This window comes from Atractosteus spatula, chromosome 23 (genome assembly GCF_055471065.1).
Source record: "Atractosteus spatula isolate fAtrSpa1 chromosome 23, fAtrSpa1.hap1, whole genome shotgun sequence".
NCBI lineage: Eukaryota > Metazoa > Chordata > Actinopteri > Semionotiformes > Lepisosteidae > Atractosteus > Atractosteus spatula.
The window spans coordinates 3635720-3655544 of record NC_142728.1 but is presented as its reverse complement, the minus strand read 5'-3'; the positions used below and the strand labels follow the sequence as shown (position 1 = coordinate 3655544).

The window sequence follows — 19825 nt, the reverse complement described above, 5'->3', positions numbered from 1 at the left end:
TCGGGACAGCCTTTAGTCTGTGGCCGTGAGAAAAACCTCAGAGCAGAATGATAATTAGTCTCTCTGGGGAAAAAATAAACAAATGAGGGTTTGTTTTTTAATTAAATACCCAAAACAACATATTTTCCTTTTAAATGCAAATACTAGACAATGCCTTTGTCATAATAAAATACTTAAAAAAAACCTGTAAGGTGTAATGTCTGACGTGCCAGACGTTACAGGACTGTTTTAATTAATGCCTCATTCTGACCCAGGAACAATGTGTTTTAACAGGTTAAGAACTGGAAGGAGCCACTTGTGGAGACATTAGAATGAAAACCCAACAGTCACAGCAGCTGTGGAAGATGGGGAAAACCTCCCTGTAAATCACTTCTGGGCTGTTCAAGTGCTGGAGGGCCACGAGATCTCCTGACTTTCATTCCACATGTGCTCCCATTTACTTTACTGAAGCCATTGTTTATTTTTTAACATATTAAACATCCTGGTAGGTTTAAAAAAGGGGCTGATACAGACAGTATTACAGAAGCAGCCTGAGAGGTGCCCAATACTGTTGTTTACCTGGGGTGTGTTTCATCCAGGGCCTTAAACTGAGGGAGTGTTGTACATGTTCACCGCACTAAAAAGTTGATTTACCATTTAAATAAGCACCGTTTCATCAGAAATTAATTGGACACAAATTACAATTGACAAAAATGACAGAGGTGGCAGCATTGAACTCCACACTACAGTTAGGAATAGTGTCCTTTAATGTTTTCACATTTTAAATCTAGAACAGTCTGTAAAACTGGACGGCGTCATTTTGGGATTGCTTCAGATTGGCAACAACAAACTAAAAATAATCCCACAGACAACTAAAAATAGCTAGCGCTGACATGGAATGGCTACAACAGAAGGTTTTTCACAGGCTTTGAAAACCTCTATGCTGAACGTTCCTATTCTTTAGGAAAAAATGTAACACAAACATCTCCTTAATGTTAAATTTCATTGCAGCAAAACCCAGCATGATCTAAAACACACAGCGGATTTGTCTACAAATTTTGAAAGTTCGCACTTCAAAAAGACAAACCCACTCACAAATGAAAGTTCCTCAGGGTGGGCAGGAACAGACGTGGGGGTTGGCGTCATGTGATCTGTATTAGATTCACAACAAGACTGTGAGCACTTTCCATTTCAAAACAATTAATTATTAGCATGCAGGTTTTGTTCCGTTGTTATCTTTAATATGTGAGATGACGATGACATTCAAGGGGGAAAGTCTTGCAAAAATAAGGAGAGATATTTATGTACAGCGGCTCTCGATAGTACTGTATTCACTCCCCTTGGACTTGTCACATTTTACCGTGTTACAGTATAGATCACAATGTATTTGTATGGGACTTTTTGCCACTGACAAAATTCTACAGATCCTCCTAAAATATGGATATAAAGCAGATAATAAGTGATTGCATTCACCTGCTTTACTAGACACACCTAAACAAGTTCTGGTGCAACCAAATGTCTGACCATTTGCCTGACCATCTGTGCTTTCAAGTCACAGACCAGTTCAAATGTATTTAGTTCAAAGAGTTATAATACTGTATTCAATCTGATCAGTCACCTCCATTTCATTTAATCAAATTCACTGTTATATTATAATATCATAAAAGTATCAGATAACATACAATGTTCTCAATTATGACTCAAAGTCACTTTCAAAGGCTGAGATGAGCAGAGCTGAACAGATGGTAACTGGGACTGTAGAAGATGGTGTAACTGGGGTATGATAGGTGTTTGAGGGTAAATGGATGACCCTGCAATCTGACCCCAAGCTCCTCTCCCTGTCTGTCTCTCTCATGGAGAGCAAGCTGGGGTATGCGAAAAAAGATAAATTCCTAATACAAGTACTGTAATTGTATATGGCCAATAAAGTGATCTTATCAGAGCCTGCTTCATACATTAGACTGAGCTGCCAGATATGGGGGAGTTTGAGTCTGCTCCGCTTTTGAGCTTGGCGTTTTGTCCCAGTTTTATCATCTGTACATCAAAACTCATTTAATATCAGGACTCTCTTGGTAATAAGAAGACATATTAGCCCTTTTTTCAAGCTTTCAATCCCAACATTCATGAGAAAACATCGCGCCGTATTGTCCCTTCAGTCTGGGCACTGCTACGGTGTGGAAGTCTTACCTGTCTTGGTGCAGTTGCTGGCCCGGCCGTCCCCCGAATAGCCCTCTGCACACTTCTCACAGTGCTGGCCGGCTGTGTTGTTGGCGCAGTTCAGGCACTGACCCGTGTCGGGGTCGCAGACGCGAGGAGACAATCGGGGGTCCACATTGCTGTTGCACTCGCAGCGCACGCAGATGCTGTCGGAGTTGTAGTAGCCATCGCGGCACTTATCGCAGTTCGGACCCTGGTACTCTGGCCTGCACTGGTCACAGACGGGCTGGCCGCTGGAATCTGGAATGACACCCACACACAGCAGGGGGAAGTCACTAACTCTGTCTCGGCCAGAGCATCAGTAAAGCTTTCTCTTCATCTGAGGAATTAAAAACCCGCCAGATCAACACTCACCAATTGTCTGTTTTAGTGTCATTTCTAAACAAAAACATACATTTTCTACTAAAGATTAGTTTAAAGATTTCCATAAATGAGCTACTGAAATTGTCTGGATGACCCCTCTGCATACAGTACATCAGAATAATGCAGCACTAGAACTACATATCGTATTTGCAAACACAGGGTACTGAAAGATATTAAATAATAAAATAATATATATAAATAATTAAAAAATTATAAAATAATTATTTTATATATAAAAACTTTCAGTGGCCTAAATGTAATTTGTGGAGTTAACCTGTTTAATCTCTGTTGTTTATGGCAGTTAAAGCAGAATATGAAGGAGATTTACAGTTTCTTGTGCTTCTGTATAGGTTACATACTTATGTATAAGTTACATATTGGTCTCAGAAAGCAAAACTGCAATGCACTAAACAATTTGCATTGAGGGTCGATGTTATAGCGCTGTTAAAACTTTCATTTCACTTTCATAAAAGGGTTTTCATTTTATAAAACCTGTTTTTGGTGTACGAGCATAAATCACTTTCCATTGCTAAAGGAATGTTTAGAATCCACTATGATACACACCCAGGTTTCATCAGCAATAGCCCCTGCATGGGAAAGTGCTGGCTAGATCTGGATAACTAGCACAGAACTGCAGCTGGGGATCCACCTCCTGGACCCATCCAGTCTTGCTGTTGCAGTTAAAGACTCTTGTGCTCATAATTGCAGTTTCCAGACGCAGTGTGTGATGGAGCACCTCGTGCACCAAGTGATCTCATGATCAAACTTGCTGGTGTCTGTTTCTGGTTCAAATCCGGGTTTGTCTTTTGCAGGTGGTGTTATGTATAGGATTATGTGGAGACGTGTTGTGTGGTTCTGGCTGGCCGTTACCAGTTTAGCTGTTCAGCTGACACTGTGATGTTCTCAGACAGCTAGACAATTTAACTACGCACTATGCGATATGCTGATCAAGTATCCCTACACTATATACAGTATGATCTGTTGCATTCTGTGGTTAAATATACAGCATGTTCTCTCTTTTGTCTTGACATTTATGGGAAGACAAGAAGTGGTTCAGACTTTACTTGGTTTAAAATAAGGTTCTGGAAAGTGGTTGGATTTAGTTTGTGATTTTGCTGTATTCTCTAGGAGGGCCTGTCCCCTAAATCAAATCATTTCAAAACCTCACTGAACTCTCCTGCGATGTCTCACATCCCTGCAGTTCTGTAGTTAGGTTTCTTTCTTTTCAGGGGGCTTTGAGATAGTCTTTTAATTGGAGCCCCTGTATAAATCCATATTCTGTATTATTCTAGAAAACAGTGCTGAAATTGGCAGGTCATTGTTCCTAAAGTAACGTTAATATTTGATTCATTTGCTTAGCAGACACTTTTATCCAGGTATGAGGCTATGCCCAGTCTGTAGAGGCATGCTGTCCTGTCACATCCTGAGGGCACATGGGGAAAACAAGAGCAATCCAAACAGTGTCATAGTTATATTACAGTTAGGAGATAGGATATACAGCGTGTTTCTTTCTGTTGCTTGGGAACACCTTTTACTTTCTTGAGCTGACATATCAATCTCGACACCTCAAGAGCAGGTATCCCGTCTTGTGCTGCTGTCTGTCTCTGTCCTGCAACCTTGAGATATGTGAATGACAATCATTAAACTGGGAGAAGAGTGTGCTACTTCAACAACAAAAAATAAAGAAAAAAATGAATAAGAAACAAGTCTGGTAAATATATTTCTTTACTGAGACTGCATTACTGTTATGAAACTATCAGCAGTGCTACAGAGGTTCTTTTATAATAACAGGTAGAAAGCATAAACAAATATCATGATGTAAGTGGTATTATGAAATTTCCCACCAGGCTACGATTAATTTCTCTTCTTTCCGCTTCCCAGCCTGTTATTTTTATTTGATTTGATTAGGAGCTGGCAGAAATATTCCAGCAATATCAGTGTTTTCTTCCTTTACCAAATTGTTTGGCTTCAAAAATACGTTTCCAAACACTGTGATATAATGAAATGATTAAGATGACTTCATAGAAACAAATGCAAATCATTTACGCTCTCAAGTAAATTGTAGAAATTGATATATTTTCACTGCTTACAGTAACTCTTTACTTGGCCTTCCTGCATCGTAGTTATACTTGGAGTTTCACTTACAATAAATTATGAAGAAAACAAATTATTTCCTCAGACAGAGTGAAGTAAAATACGTACAGTGGGACTACAAAACTTTGTCAGAATCGTAGCAGTATTAAAGTCGCTTCTGGTTCTTCTGAAACCAAATGTCTAAATCAAAAGTCACACTGCCACATGAACAAAACAATTTCACATCACCTGTTCGTGAGGGCAGAAACTGCCTAAAGTTGCCCTCAGCTAACAGCAGGTTTTGATTTTTTGATTGGCCAGTCATCTTTACTTTCATATATAAAATTTGGCCTTTCTGTGCCAATCGTCTCCCTCACTGTAGGCAGCTGTGAAGGATATGAGGCCACAGTTTCGTTCTTTAATACACCTTTCTTGAATAGCACATTCAAGACCACATACAGAAGGTATGGTGGCCGTGTGGTTACTGTATATGAGAGACCGAGGCAGGACAAGAGTGGTTGAGGCAACAGCAGCAGAGAACAGGGACACTGATTTGGGTATGCGTGTTGATACGAAGCCAGTGGGTTAATAGAGTAACACGCAAGAGGATGAGAAAAATGAGGTAGAAAAAAGATTATGCAAGCAGCATAACTGACTTTAATTGGGTGCACAGCATTGGTAGGAGGCTGGACAAAAGGGAGTTAATTTTGCAATAAGCATGATAGTACCAGAGTCTGTACTAGTACAGTAGGTGCATGATGGATTGTGAATGTTTCTCAAGAAAATGATTTGGAATGCTGCTGTAGGAATGTTATTTAAACAATCCATATTCATCAGCTATCAAATACAGATTATTTTACTGAAACTGGTAAAGATTTCATAGCTTCATCCAATAGCTTGCATTGTCCTTATCTTACCTACTGTAGCTGGCCGACAGCTGCAAAGAGGACTAACAGCCACTAAGTGGCACTGTGACTCCACTAAACGGCCCAAGCCAGTCCACGAGATCAATTTAAAAGGTTTCTGGAAAGACGGCAAAACAAGTTTATTAGTAAGGAGAACAAATGAAAAACACAACAGGCTATTCGAAGAGATAACCACCGCTTTCTCAGCTACTAAACACAGCACACACCAGATCAACTGAAACTAGGAGACGCCACATCTAAAATAGTGTTTTATTCTATACATTAGGTCAGCTAGCTAATACAGTTTGCCCCAATACAGCAGTGTTACTGGCATAGGAAACCTCTAAGAATATACAGGTTGCTGCTCTTGGTGGCGTCTGTGAAACAGTACGTGGTGCTCTCCCTCATAGACCACAATTTCCACAGCAGCATTCCAGCATGGCGACAGGGAAACACTGTGCTACAGGACGTGCAACCCAATGGATAAGACATGAAAGCAATGTCCTGAGTGCAGTACGTGATCATTAAAGATCCCATTGCATTGTAAGAGGAGAAGTGTTAACCCCAATGTCCAGGGTAAATTTCTGCTTCAAGTATGCTTAACCTGGACCCTTTAAATGTACTGTTTCATACAATTGCTGAATTGGACCTTATGCAGTTTTATCAGCGCTGCTGGTATATAATGCCTGCGACGTAGGTGCATGCTACACTTCAGCTGATGAAAAACATAATTACACTGAGTTATAGTACTAGGGGGATCTCAGCCAAAAAGAAAACATTTCACACTTAAGCAGAAAAATAGTGTATTCATGTACAGCATACAACTCTGAGTGGCTGAAATGGTGTTGAATACTGTTCCTCTTGTATTCTGACGGACTGTTATAGTTTTTTAAAGAATCCAGTCAAACTCCCAGGGGATGATAAGCAATGGACAGTACATGAAACAGTCTGAAAACGAATGCGAAAACTACTGTACTTTTGGATACTTTTAGGTAATACAAGCTAAGACTGTTGTCTTAGCAGGACAGCTACATGTATATGGTATATTTTGACACATACACAAACTGTATGGATTATAATACACTGGTGGACTGGTTGTATTTGTAGGCATTGTCAATAGGAGATTTTGTGAGAAAACAGCACTTTTTTTACATAAACATACACATTTTTCTCCTTCAAGTTTTTTTGTGTGTCCAGTTTTCATTTTACATGAAAATGATTTCAAAGTCATTCCAAGATAAAAAAAATTGTAAGTTAAAGTTCCTCTTCTGATCTCCATAGACCAATTTCCTTATGCTTAGTGTTAGTAATTTAGTGATGCTCTCAGACACTGACCCTCTGGGTGTTACAATACACAGTATAGATAATACACAGTATGTAATATATAAAAGAAAAAGGAATAATTAGCTACTCTTTGTGGAAGGGTAAAAACAATTAAAACGAAATAGACATTCCTTTAAAAAAATCGCTCATATAAAGATCGATGGCAGTATCCTCAGGTTATCTGAAAGCAGCCCAGTGCCAGCAGCAAGCATTACTCATGGCAACAAGTCTCATCAGCCACAGAAGTAAATCGATCATGGCAGTTATTGCTGTGGTCCCTCTGTGGAACAGACATGAATTATCCTTTATTTGACACATCACAGTTCAGTCCCTTTACATTGCACTGAACTAATTTGAGGTGCTTTATATGGGTGTCAATATCAAAGCAAAACCTTTGAAAGTACAATTGTACAGCAGAGACATACAACTTACAGTAAAGATAGCTCCTGATCTCAAGCCACACTCTCTAGAAAGTGAATGACTGTCAGTTCTGTAGGTCTCGTCTCATCTGGCTAAACTGACAGTGTCAGTCTCACAATCAACACGTAAGAGTTCCATTCCCTATCCCACTGATGACCCTCAACACAAATTCAGGCAGAATTCCTTTGTCTTTAGTGGTGCCTTACAAGCTTATATGCTGGGAAATGTGTAAGTACAGTATATACAGTACTGAACTTACTGTTTTTCTTTATGTCATCATGTTAGTTAACAGGAGGGCTTTACAGACACAAAGGAAACAAGGTCAAGGACATGCTCTGTGGACAGTTTGGAATAATGGACTCAAAGTTAAAGCTCCTGATCACTGCCCACACTACAGATATATACAGTGCACAGTGTGCGAAATGAGCTACTGGACAGAGCAGACACGCCAGATGCTTGTTTAACTGTCCGTTTGTAGGAGTTACACTCTTCTGTGAAAAAGGCAGACTTTCAATTCAGTTTCGAAGGCACGAGTTTCCACTGTGAAATGGGAGGGAGATCCAGAGGCGAGAGCAGAACAGCTGAAAGATGCAGCCGCGTCCAGTGCGAGCAGACACCTTGAAATCACAAACTCAAAAAGCCTTCTCTGTGACGTCACAGAGCGATAAAGATAAAGACAATGCAGGTTCTTTTCTGAAGATACGATGACCCCAGTACATGAACATATTTAGTGAAAAGCCACTGGCAGACATTGGAGGGTCTGGACTCACTGGCTAAGGAACACAGCCGAGAGCGGATGAAAGAAGAAGACACCACCTTGGGCTGGGTTCGCACCTGAGCATCTATCATGGTAGGAGGCTGAGAACTGCATTTTGTGCAACGTTTTAACTCCTTGCAGAGGATTTGACATGAAATCAAAGGATGAAAGAGGTACGTTGGATCATGGTAAGGTGCTGTGTAGGCTACTAAAGTGATCTGTGTCTTTAGGAAAATCTTGGATCCTCTAAGCGCAATTAAAGTCTTTTATATAGGACTGAGCACATTACGGATACCTAAAGTTTCAAACCCTTAATAACCCCAACAAGTACAACAAATGCCTTTACACAGCTGCATTGAAGAAGAGACCGCATTGAAGAACAGACCGCTTGTATCCCAGCATACCAAAATAAACAATGTAATATAATAATACGAGATGAAAAGTCTTGGCATTTTCTGCTTCCTTCAAAACAAGAATTCTGTACATTATCCATTCGCAATTCACATCAAGAGATTTTAAGAGACTTAACTGGAATGTGATCAAAACCAAGGTCAAAGTTTAAAAAAGGACATGAAATGTGAATTCAGTACCAGTCATACTCATAAGCTCTTCCCTGGTATTGATTATTACCAAACTGTCCACCACACACAGTAAGTCAGAATGAACTCTGACTACCTCCCGCCTGGAGACAGAGCTCCGTCAGATGGGATGCAATTTTTGCCACTTCATTAATTCTGCTTGTAAGGCAAAATAAACAAAAAAAAACTCAGAAACAGGCAGATTGTGAGCAGCTCCAGCAGAAATTAATTGTTGTGTGTGCACTTGTGCATAAATGCAGAGGAGAATTCAGCACTTCTAAGAAGCCAGATCGATTTAACCCTTCTGTGCGTCTCTGCAATAAATTAACTTTGCAGGCTGTAATTAACAGATTAAAGCATTCATATTTTCAAATAAATTGCACTGACATTTGCCTTGTCACCAAAGACACCCATATGCACATCACACATAGAGAGTGAATCAGAACAGATCTTTGTGACTGAACAGTGGTGCTTGTCTTTGAATTGATCGTTTAAATACTGAAAAGGTTCCTCTGGTGTTGAGTCAGAGTTGGCGTTTGGTTACAGTGGCACTTGGTGTTGAAGAACCTAGCAAAGATTTCAAAGATGGCACCTCATGCATATATACAGTAAACACAAAAACATCCATATCGCACAGACCAGAACAAACTGGGGAGCTGGGTGCCTTTGTGGTCATTATACTGTAAATATTGCAGGAACATTTTAGAGAAAACAGAACTATTTAAAAAATATCCTTCTCCTTTCCTTTGTCCTTGGAGCTTTTCCACAAAAATGCTCTAAACAAAATGGACACAAACAGTTCATTTATGGTTTACGAACAGCTTTCTCAACTCCAACAAAGGCTCTAAAACAAAAAAAAAGTTTTGCAACAGAACTGGAATATGAGAGCCAAGTATTTCTGAGTATGAAAATGAAACTGAAAGGTACAAGATTATCAAAATACTGAGACAGTGACAGCTCAGCACCATTGTTGTTGTTGTATTGTATGCGTTATATAATGCACAACAGGTACTGTACACTGGTATGTAACTAAAAACATAGTAAAACTAATAAAAGCAGTCACACACACTGATTTTAATGGTCAATTTACAGTATGTCCAACAAGGGCTTAAGCTTTTGTATTATGCTAATAATATTTTATTATTACATGAAACACTTAGGAGAACGAATCTTAATCATTCCATAAAAAAACAGTGCAATACTAATTACTGTACCTTCCCAGGATACATGTACTAAATATTCCTTTTAAATATGAGCACTTCCTTTACCTTCGGTGTCAATTTTGAAGAGCTGTGAAGGGATCCCCACACCCAAAAGTAGGCCTTAAAATTATTGTCTGTAGACCTAAAAAAACTGCACCTTAACAATTAAGACTTACTCAAACTCAGTCACTGAATTGAGTACTGCTCAGAGTTCTGTTGACAGAATAGGCCTGAAACTACACTTTACTTCATCAGACATCTTGACGAAAAAGATAAATGCCCAGAACATTTATGTAATCTCTGGCCAGAACAGAAGCCGTTTCTGCAAGCCTGTCCCATCAGCCTCCCCCCGACCACCCAATCTGAAGAGATCAGTTTTCAGAGAAGGGAAGCCCAGCACAGGTCCGGGAATTCCTCTACTCCTTACAGAAACAATAGCCTTTCTTCTGAAACTGGACTCTTCTAATATGAAGGCTCCCACAGCAATCATTAACTAATGTCAGTCAATCATCTATACCAGGTTTCACTCACTATCCACCAATTTTCTAACCACTTCTTCCAATTCAAGGTCGTGGGGGAGCTGCAAGCAACTGGCAAGCACCCATCTCAAAGCAGGGTACCCCATGGATGGGACATCAGTCCATCACAGGGCATACACAGACAAACACACTCACACCAGGGCCATTTTGTCCTAGGAGCCACTTAACCTCCTAATATGTTTTTGGACTGTGAGAGGAAAACAGATTGCCCGGAGAACACAAGGAGAACATCACAAATGTTCAAATTACACCCAGATATTCCCCCATGTCCGGAATAGAACCCAGGGCTCCAGCACTCCAAGGAAGCAATGCTGATCAATGTGCCAGCATGCTGCCCTTTTACTCACTAGATTTTCCAAAATCAACCCGCCGGGCTGGCAGTCCCGCTACTCAGGACTTTTCCACTGCGCTGCAAACAGCAGGGAGTCATGCAGAACCCAGACTACAGCTCGTCCCCAGGCTCATGGAGACTGACTGACTCCCTGTCCCAAAATTCAATCGAGTAACAGCAGTCCAAGTCAGGCTGCGATCCTCCGAGATTTGAGTAGCATCTCAGGCCGTTCGTAGAGCTGGGTGACGGTCTCCATCTTAATTTCCCCACTCTCAGTTTTTAAATAATTTATCATCATTCAAGTAAAGGAAGAAGGAGAGCCATCACATAAGGATGAACATCAGAGCACTTGTCAACAGTTCTGTCAACTGCAAAACCCCACAACTGTTAAAACCAATAACCCTGTTGTCATATCCACATTATTATATTATACATTATCCTTTCAATGGAAATAAAATGACCTATAAGGGCTTTAACGAGGATGTTGCTACTAAAGTTTAAAGGATCTGCTCTGTACTATTAAAACTTATTCCTTCGTGTGAAATGAATTATCAGCAGGCCAGGCAGCTTTGTCAGGTCAGTGCTACTCAGTGAGAGATGTGAAGGACGCTGTAGAAAGTCTATGTGGAGGAATCTCTGTCAACAGCCCAAAACACACTAAGCCAGCCTTCTTGAGCTTTCCCACACACTCCAATAGAGCTATGTAGCCCCGCATTTGCGTCAATCAATTAACCAGCTATTTACAGTTGCTTTGTTCTTACACTGCCATGCTGTTGGCGAATAATTCAAGGCATTTTCCTGTCAGTCACAGAGGACTGTTGCACCGTTGTTCTGGATTTTAATATTCTTAGCCACGCTGGATTGCTTTATTGTGCAGAGGCTCTCTTGTCTTTCTCTCTCTCTCTCTTGCGTTTTTCTTTTGCCTTTGAACTTTCTTGATCCTCAGCCAGTCCCATAAAGTTTTAATTAAGGAGGGGGTGGGAAGGCAGAGAAAGCATTTAGTGTTAATTTGAAACAATCCTGATGATTAGCAGAGCCCTAACAGGAGTACATAGAGTATATGGAAGGCATGGAAGAAAAACAGTATACATGAACCAAAAATATTAGTGCTGAGAAACTGAGCCTAACTATGAGTTATGGCTCTAAGTTTGCCTTTTAAGAGAAGGAAATCAAATTTGAACACCATGACAACTTCAGGATAATGTATATACACTATAATAGAAATAATCTCTTATTTCTATTGTACTGTACAGTAGTCTACAGTATATACACTGTACTAAACTGTTCTCTCATTTCTTATATAGTGTACTATACAGTATATAGACTGTAATAGCTTTCTTGTATTTCTTAGAGTTATACAATGTGTATACATTGTAATAGGGTTCTCTTATTTCTTATGAGTAGTCTCCAGCATGCAGGTGACTCAGGGAACCCCAGCACGAATAAATACTACACAGCTGGAATATTAAGGCCTTCCAAAGCAAAATCACTTCCTCTGCGTGAGAAGAAATACAACCTACTGTACAGTCTCAAAGCCTCTTAGTGATCCTGATGGCTCCTCAGTAGATCTGTCCTGCTACTGAATGTGTAAGCTCTGTCTGATCCGTGAGGTAAGCACTTTGTAAACTGTTTCCATTCTATCCTAACTTTGTGTTTGCTTTGATGTTGCATTTGAGATAGAATTGTGCAGCAGAAGATATCTGATCTAAACAAAGACAATTGGTCAGGTGGACTTGCAGGAGTCTTTGTTGTGACAAAGCCTGCTTGAGCCTCCAGTGCTATTTCTGTTTGTAGTCTTATACTGTAGGTACTGGACTAAAATAAGACAGAGGGGTTGTCATTCACAAAGACAGCACAGATCAAGCCTCACTTTTAAAAATCGTGTCTCCCGTTTAAATATCCTCATCCCACAATTCCACTATATACAGTAAAACTACATGAACATTCACCACTTTCTGTTGTTAAGCTCTCACTAGCCTGCCTCATAGAGAAGACCTCAGCCCAGAGCCCTGTCTTATGTGTGGGTGTTGAAAAGTGATATTACAGAAGCCCAAGGAGAAGCTGATGGATGTAAATTGAAGCTCTTGTTGTGAATGGCCGGTACAGATGTTCTGTTTCAGAACGCATTCTGTTTTCTGCAGATACAGTACACTGGGAATGATCATTATCTTTGGGCAGTGCAGGAAGAAACCATATTCTTTGTCATTACAAAACAGCAGGGAAGCGTGAAAGAAGGCATAATGAAATTGTTTCTCATTAAAACAAGTTTCCACAACTCCATATGTGGTCAGCATATCCTTGGAAGACACAACCACTCGTAATAATATGACTAAATCTTCAATATTCTATAACTTTTAAAAATAATTTGATCCAACTAAACCTTTACATGCCATTGGTGGAAAAAGCACTGGTTCTGTGGTGTCTTTTGCTCTTGTTAAAACAGACTTCTGATAATACAAACACAAAAAATGAATCACAGAAGTTCATTACTTCTGTGAAAGCCCAAGGTAAAGAAAACGAATCATGAGCAAAAGGCACTAAGATGAAGTGTATTTATCTTTGTCAGGATGGAGGTGTGATAAAGAAAAGTGGAATATCTGGGTACCTGTACATATTTAACAGCAAGGAACGCAGCCTGCTGAAAAAAAAAAACCTGCCAGGTCATGCATTATCTGAAATACATTTTCACTTTTACTTTTTTTTAAAAAAAAGCATGTTGAGAAAAAAAAGCTGGACTTTTTCTGAAAGACATATGCTGATAAGAAACACATTAATCAGGGAAGATCCTAATGGGATTGAATTCCAGGAGATGGCTGTTCATAATACTGCATGCATCAGCCTGTATACATGTACACATGTACTGTATACTGGGACGCAGAAAGAAAACATGTTAAGGCACAGTCAAAGGTACCCGCTTCTGTACCTGCTAGTTTCCGTAACTCAGAAAGCCGCAAAACTCATTTTGTTGAGAAGAAAGGGATTTCGGTCTTTTGAATGAGAAGTGAGTCATATTGGAAAGTGAAACAACCAGCTTCTTTAGTTGGGTTATAAAAATGTGTAGTTTTTTTCCGTAGGAACAGTACCAGTGTGTGGCCACTATTTTAAAGATTACACATTTTAACAATTCACATTTAGGCTGAGGAATGTGTGCCTTTAATGGTTTAATGTTTCTTGTTAAATAAACGTTTTCTCCCTAAAAGATATATTTTGCACCTTTGCCAAGTTTAAGAATGCATTTTCTTTTTATATCTGACACAACTAGCGGCTGAATTCTGTTCCAGGGTTGAAGAGCATGCCGATGTTTTATGCTGAGGTTTTAGAGAGCACAATTTTCTAGAATGCAATGCTTATGTGTGCATTTTTAAAAATAGTGTTTAAACCACTTTTTGTACCCAGGGGTCTCCTGAGGCACGCGAATGCATGTGATCGCCTAAGAAAACAAAGACGCAGTGATGAATCAAAGCACACAATTCACAACTGTACAAATGAAAACCGCAGCTTCACTGGAAAATTGGATTTCCTCCATTCTTATTTGCAACCATCCCTTTTCTAAGCACTTCAGCCAGGTCAGGGCTGTGGGGAGCTGGAGGCTCTCCAAGAAAGAAACGGGTGCAAGGCAGGGTACACCCTGGATGGAACAGCTGTAATTTTTGCAGGGCAGACACAGACACACGTGTGCACACGTTCCGATCAGTTTTCCCAGAAGCCAGTTAATCTACCTGTACATTTTTGGACTGCGGGAGGAAAGAAACTGGAGCACCTGGACGAAACCGAGGGGAAAGCAGGGAGAACATGCAAACTCCACACAGACACCACCCCAGGTCTGGAATTGAACCCAGGGCCCCCAGCGCTGCGAGGTAGCAATGCCAGCCACTGCGCCATCACGACACCCTTCTTATTTGCAATGTAGTGCAAATGAAGAGTCACATGCACCAGGAATCATCAGAGGTATGCACTATACTACAATATTAATGTCTATACCTGCTACCTGTTCCTCCTGGCCCCAGTGGTCTCTGATACAATTCCAGATCTAGTTTATTCCTCCATACAACAACATACCGTACTACTAATAATATTAATACTAATAGCACCAATTAGAAAGCAAACAAGGTATTAGACATATTTAATGTTTTTTCTTGGTTATGCTTTAGATTATATTATATAAATGAAGGTTTAATACTGTAGTCCATTAATCATGATTTTACTGTAACTTGATGCTTTTTTAGAATTGTTCATTTATTATTAACTGATATGGGACTTTTTGCAAAACCACTTCCAGTATGTTTGCACATTTATACAGCTGGGCATGTACTGTAACTCGAGCAGGCAGGGTGAAGGGCCTTGCTCAAGGGTACGACAGCAGTGCCACACATGGGATTTGAACCCACAACCTTCCAGTGATGAGTCCAGTCCAGAGCCCCTCACCACAGCTCCACTGTGCCTCCACAGGCCTGCTGCAGAGCTGGGGTCCAGTTAAAGGGTAGAGGTCCAGGCACTCTACTTTGTAACTCCAGATGCCTTATTAATCATCAATAAAACCTCCATATGTGGAAAAATATTTTTTTATTAAACTCTTTCTTAAAAAAACACTCTAAGCCTTTTTTTTGTCATGGTTTTAGAAGTCATATTATTGTACTTTATCATCTTTATGTCAGCCTGTCATAGCCAAAGCTACAGCAGTTTTCCTCTTGAGTACATGGTGACGAGGAACCTCAATAATAATAATAATAATAATAATAATAAAATCAGTGTACTATCAACGTTGCTCCACAAGCAGCACTATGTGAAGTTGCCCCTGTACCATGACTTCGGGGTTTCCCGAGTCATAGTGGAGCTGATCTGAGATGAAATGAGCCCCTCCCTACCACATCGACCACTTCAAGGTGCCCTTGTGCGATAGCAGCTTGTGTACTTCAACTGGAATGTTAAGCTACCCTCCATGAAAGAGCTATTAATCAGCTACGGCACCTTCCAGGAAAACAGCAGAAACTGGCGAGTTTCACTGAGAGGAAAGCACTGCCCAGTCTACATCTTCAACAAGCACAAACAGCCAAAAATAAAAAAGTAAGTTCTCCGGTGTACCCGTTTACCTGCTTATACTGTACCTTAAGAGACATGACTACAATAGGAACAGTTTTCTTGCCACTCTTTTCACAGAAAATACAGAAGAAGATATTTCATTTCATCTCACTGGGCCCAGAAACAGAAGTATTTAGCAGGCCAGATGGGCCTGAGCAAGAATCGAGATTGACATAATTAAAGATTTAGCAGGAAATAACACCTGGCATTTTAAGCATCCTAATCGGATCACGCAGTGTTGTGTTTGCTCCAGCGACAGAATTTTTTTAGATCTTAAGGTACTGTATGAATATTTTGTAAAGAATAATAACAAATACAAACTGCATTGAAATATAATACGTACTGTAAGCATGGATCTTGCTATGGCAAGACACAGGAATGCATCTCATAAACTAAGCCCAACACCTTGAAGTAAACAGCTTAAAACTGCTTCACAGGAACTGTCTTGTGTGTTCCTGATTAGCTGCACGTCCCTTGCTGTTCCTTTGCGAAAGGTGGGAGGGATAAGGTGGCTTTTCATGCATTTAGTTCAAGGGGAGTTTTAAAAAGTCCTTGAGAGTCTCTGAAATACGAAGAAGCCAGAGGCCCACTCCTCAAATGAGCTTTTTTTAAATCCCTCTTCCTCTTACGTTAAACTGAAGATAACAGAACAGGTCAGGCCAGAGTATGGGGTGAAACAGGGCCATCCTCAGTGCTGGGACAATCCAGAATAGACTGAGGTGTTCAACCCTGACCAATGGAAACCACACAGGTCTATTTTTCAATATACTGTATAAGCTGTCAAGCCAGAAATTGCTCTTCAACTGCTTCAGATTTGTATTATACTTGAAAGCAGGGTTAGAATTACAGGTGTGTTTACATTTTTCTATTAAAATTAAGCCACTGTAAAACAAATACCTCTGCTCCCCTTCAAAAGACTGGTTTTGACCAACATAAACTCAGCCAAACTCTCTCCAGTTGAAAATGTGCTAGTTTTTTTTTGTGTTTTTTTCTAAAAGCAGTCATGCACATGTGAAAGCATGACCTTTACATCTGTTAAAAGACAGGTCTGAATTCAATCATACAAGGAAAAGAAACTTCCTGCCTGGTGATTTTTACTGACTCACAGTTCAAAGGGCCAAGTACTTGTACAAGTACATTAAGGAACCTTTGCGCAGTCTACTCAACAAATTAGAAAGGAGCTGCTGAAAGGGAAGAGAAGAGACATGTATTTGGAAGTAAAAACCTGATTCTCTAACTTGGTAAGGGTGTAAATTAAGACATCACATCAGAACAATAAGATACCGTAGGAGTAGGATATGTCTTCTAATGTTAACTGACGTGAACATTTCAGGAGCAAAGAAATCATTTCAAGAAAACGAACACAAACATGAAACAGCAAACAAAACTCCCACAAGTGTTTATATACAGTATGTGACTTTCTTGATTTTCAGTTTTGCATACTATACCGTAGAAAAGATTCAATGGCATGTCAGAATAAGCAGCTTCTCTTATTACTCTGTACCCAGTATTTGAAAGTAGTCCAGTCTCACAGAGTAATCCCCTCACATAGGGACTGGATATCTGTTCAATCTTTTGGTAAATTACTGCCAGTATCGAGTCTGCTTCAGCAGTGTAAGAACCACAATGTCATCATTTTTAAACAACCAGAAAATCTGTTAATAACCTAACAAACTCAAATGAAACTTTGCTTTCCAAGGCAACAGCATTTGCAGATTGAAACATACATTTAATTACTGCATGTTAGCATCTTTCTGTGGGTCATCTGTCTCTTTTTATAAATGAATATGCTCTTAACATGCTGTAGCACCTCCAGAAATGTCACATATTTGCACAACCACCCACACAATGCAAGGTGCAAAGTGCAGCTCATAAGCACACAGAGGGGTGAGTTTCAAGAAGAGTGCTTTATGTTTCCTGTAGAGCTGTATGACTAACCAGCGAATTTCAGTTAACACGTCGAGGATCAGTCTGTAAGACTGCAATTTACTGTGAAAGGTCAGTCCAGTGCCCACAGCTGCTTGGGCCACTCCCAGGTTTGCACACTGCGCTCGGTTAATATGGCATAAATTACAGGTTATACTGTACAATCTTAGAAAGCCAAATGCTTTAATCCATTGCAGCAGTGCACTCCACGACATACTGGTTAAATCAAGGAGCTCAGGTTCAACAAGTGGCCTGTTTCAAAAGTCAGGGCTGCACACTGGGAGCATGGTGCTTGGAGACACAGCAGTGGATCCTGAGGTTGATATTCAGCACAGAACTCAACTAGTGCAAGGGATAAGCAATCACTCGTTAAAACAGGCAACAGTACAATCAATAAATAAACCATTCATGCTAATGCAAAGCAAACAAGCTTACGAACATCGTACATTTGAAGCATTTGAAACTTCGTAGAGAGAAGGCAGGATTCCAATAGTTTGGTGTGAACATACAATGACAAGTAGGGATTTGGAGATCTTCATCCTTGCTGAAGTTGCCTACAATGTACTGTATGCTCTTATGGTGTTCAGTACTAGGTAGAGTGAAGTGTTACAGTGGATACTGCACATATGTGTTTGTTTCGGTGGCAGCTTCGGCTTGCAGCTGGTACACTTGGTGCTTTTCACTATTCATTGGGACACAAGTGTGCAAACTCACTGCACAACTTTACAACAGGTGAAATGGCTTCTGCAGACTCCCCTTACTCAGAATAGTGAAAATCAAAATGCACAAATTAAAGGATACACTCACCTTGAACACACAGTGACCGTAACTGAGTGATTTTATCACCTGGGGCTACAGTATATTCTGCTAGTTAGAGATAGTCTATAAGATATTGTATACCCTATATCCTATATATAGTATACCCTATACTGAAAACTAACTTTAATTTAACTGAACCTCTATAATGTTACAATACAATGAAAAGAAGCCAAACGAACTAAATTAACCAAACCAGTATAAACACAAGCCTACTCTTAGAAACCACAACAAACGTACCATGACCTACCGTACACATTAACGAATACAGAGAGGTTTCAGCCTAGAAAGAAAAAAAAAACACTTGGGCAGAATGCAATGGTGATCTTAAAATCAGAGGCCACATTCTTTAACCCCTATCAGCACAATCTACCAAGGAACCAGCAGAACTATCCGATCTACCAAAACCTCCATTACTGATAATAACCAGAACTACAGTTACAGGTTTGAGGCTCTGTTTTTAAGAGAAGTAAACTAGTACAGATCATCGCTGTGGCAATACAATTCTACAGAATAGCCAGCATGGATTTAGAAAAGCTAAGTATTGTTTTGCTTACCTAACTAGTTCTTTGAAAATGCCGCTTCAGTTACAGATACTGACATACAGTACATGGCGTATACTGTAGTATTTACAGAAGCATGTGTGTTTTTATCCATTACTGCAGTTATACCACGATTGACTGGTTTTTCAGCATTAATTTGATTAAATTCCTCATCAAATGAATTCTCATATTTCAGACATTCAGAGTAATGCAAGTACTTGGATTATAGACTGGTTAATGTACAGGAAACAAATTTGGGTGACGTAATTGGTAGATGAGCACAGTCACCTGACAGAACCCTTACTATTCCTAGTTTTTATCACAGATATAGAATCTAGCAATACCTAGCAAAGTTTGCAGATTATATCAAACTAAGAGAAATAGGAAACACTGTGCACTCTCAAATGATAAAATATCATACAGGACTTAGATCAAATTCAGGACTGGTCAGACACCTGTGTATTTAATGTAGATGAGTGCTCCACTAGTACAAATCTAAAATGAGAAGAGCTACTGTATATAAGACTCCAGCTGACAACAGAGAACCAGACAAACTGAAACATAAGTTAAAACTCAGAGGAAACTGCCGATGACCTGCTGTACACATTGCCACTAGCAAACCTCAAGGCTTTTCAGGAAGGGTGTGACTGAAGCAGTGCTGAGTTTCCAGGTTTCTTGACAGATGTAAACCTCCTCTGTGACTAAGGAAACCAAAAAACGAAAAACACAAGCGAACGGGTTAAAACCAGTAACTGTGACCTTGCATTAATCTGCA

The 19825-nt window shown here is 39.9% G+C and overlaps 1 protein-coding gene across 1 annotated transcript in view; it reads right to left on the bottom strand.

The window, feature by feature from the left end:
• The window catches only part of LOC148816077 (multiple epidermal growth factor-like domains protein 9), a 190068-nt gene that overhangs the window by 10928 nt on the left and 159315 nt on the right, over window positions 1–19825 (bottom strand). The window contains exon 5 of the mRNA XM_088940606.1: window positions 2167–2436. Within this exon, the coding sequence (XP_088796732.1) occupies window positions 2167–2436 (270 nt within the window). The remainder of the gene's footprint in view (window positions 1–2166; window positions 2437–19825) is intronic.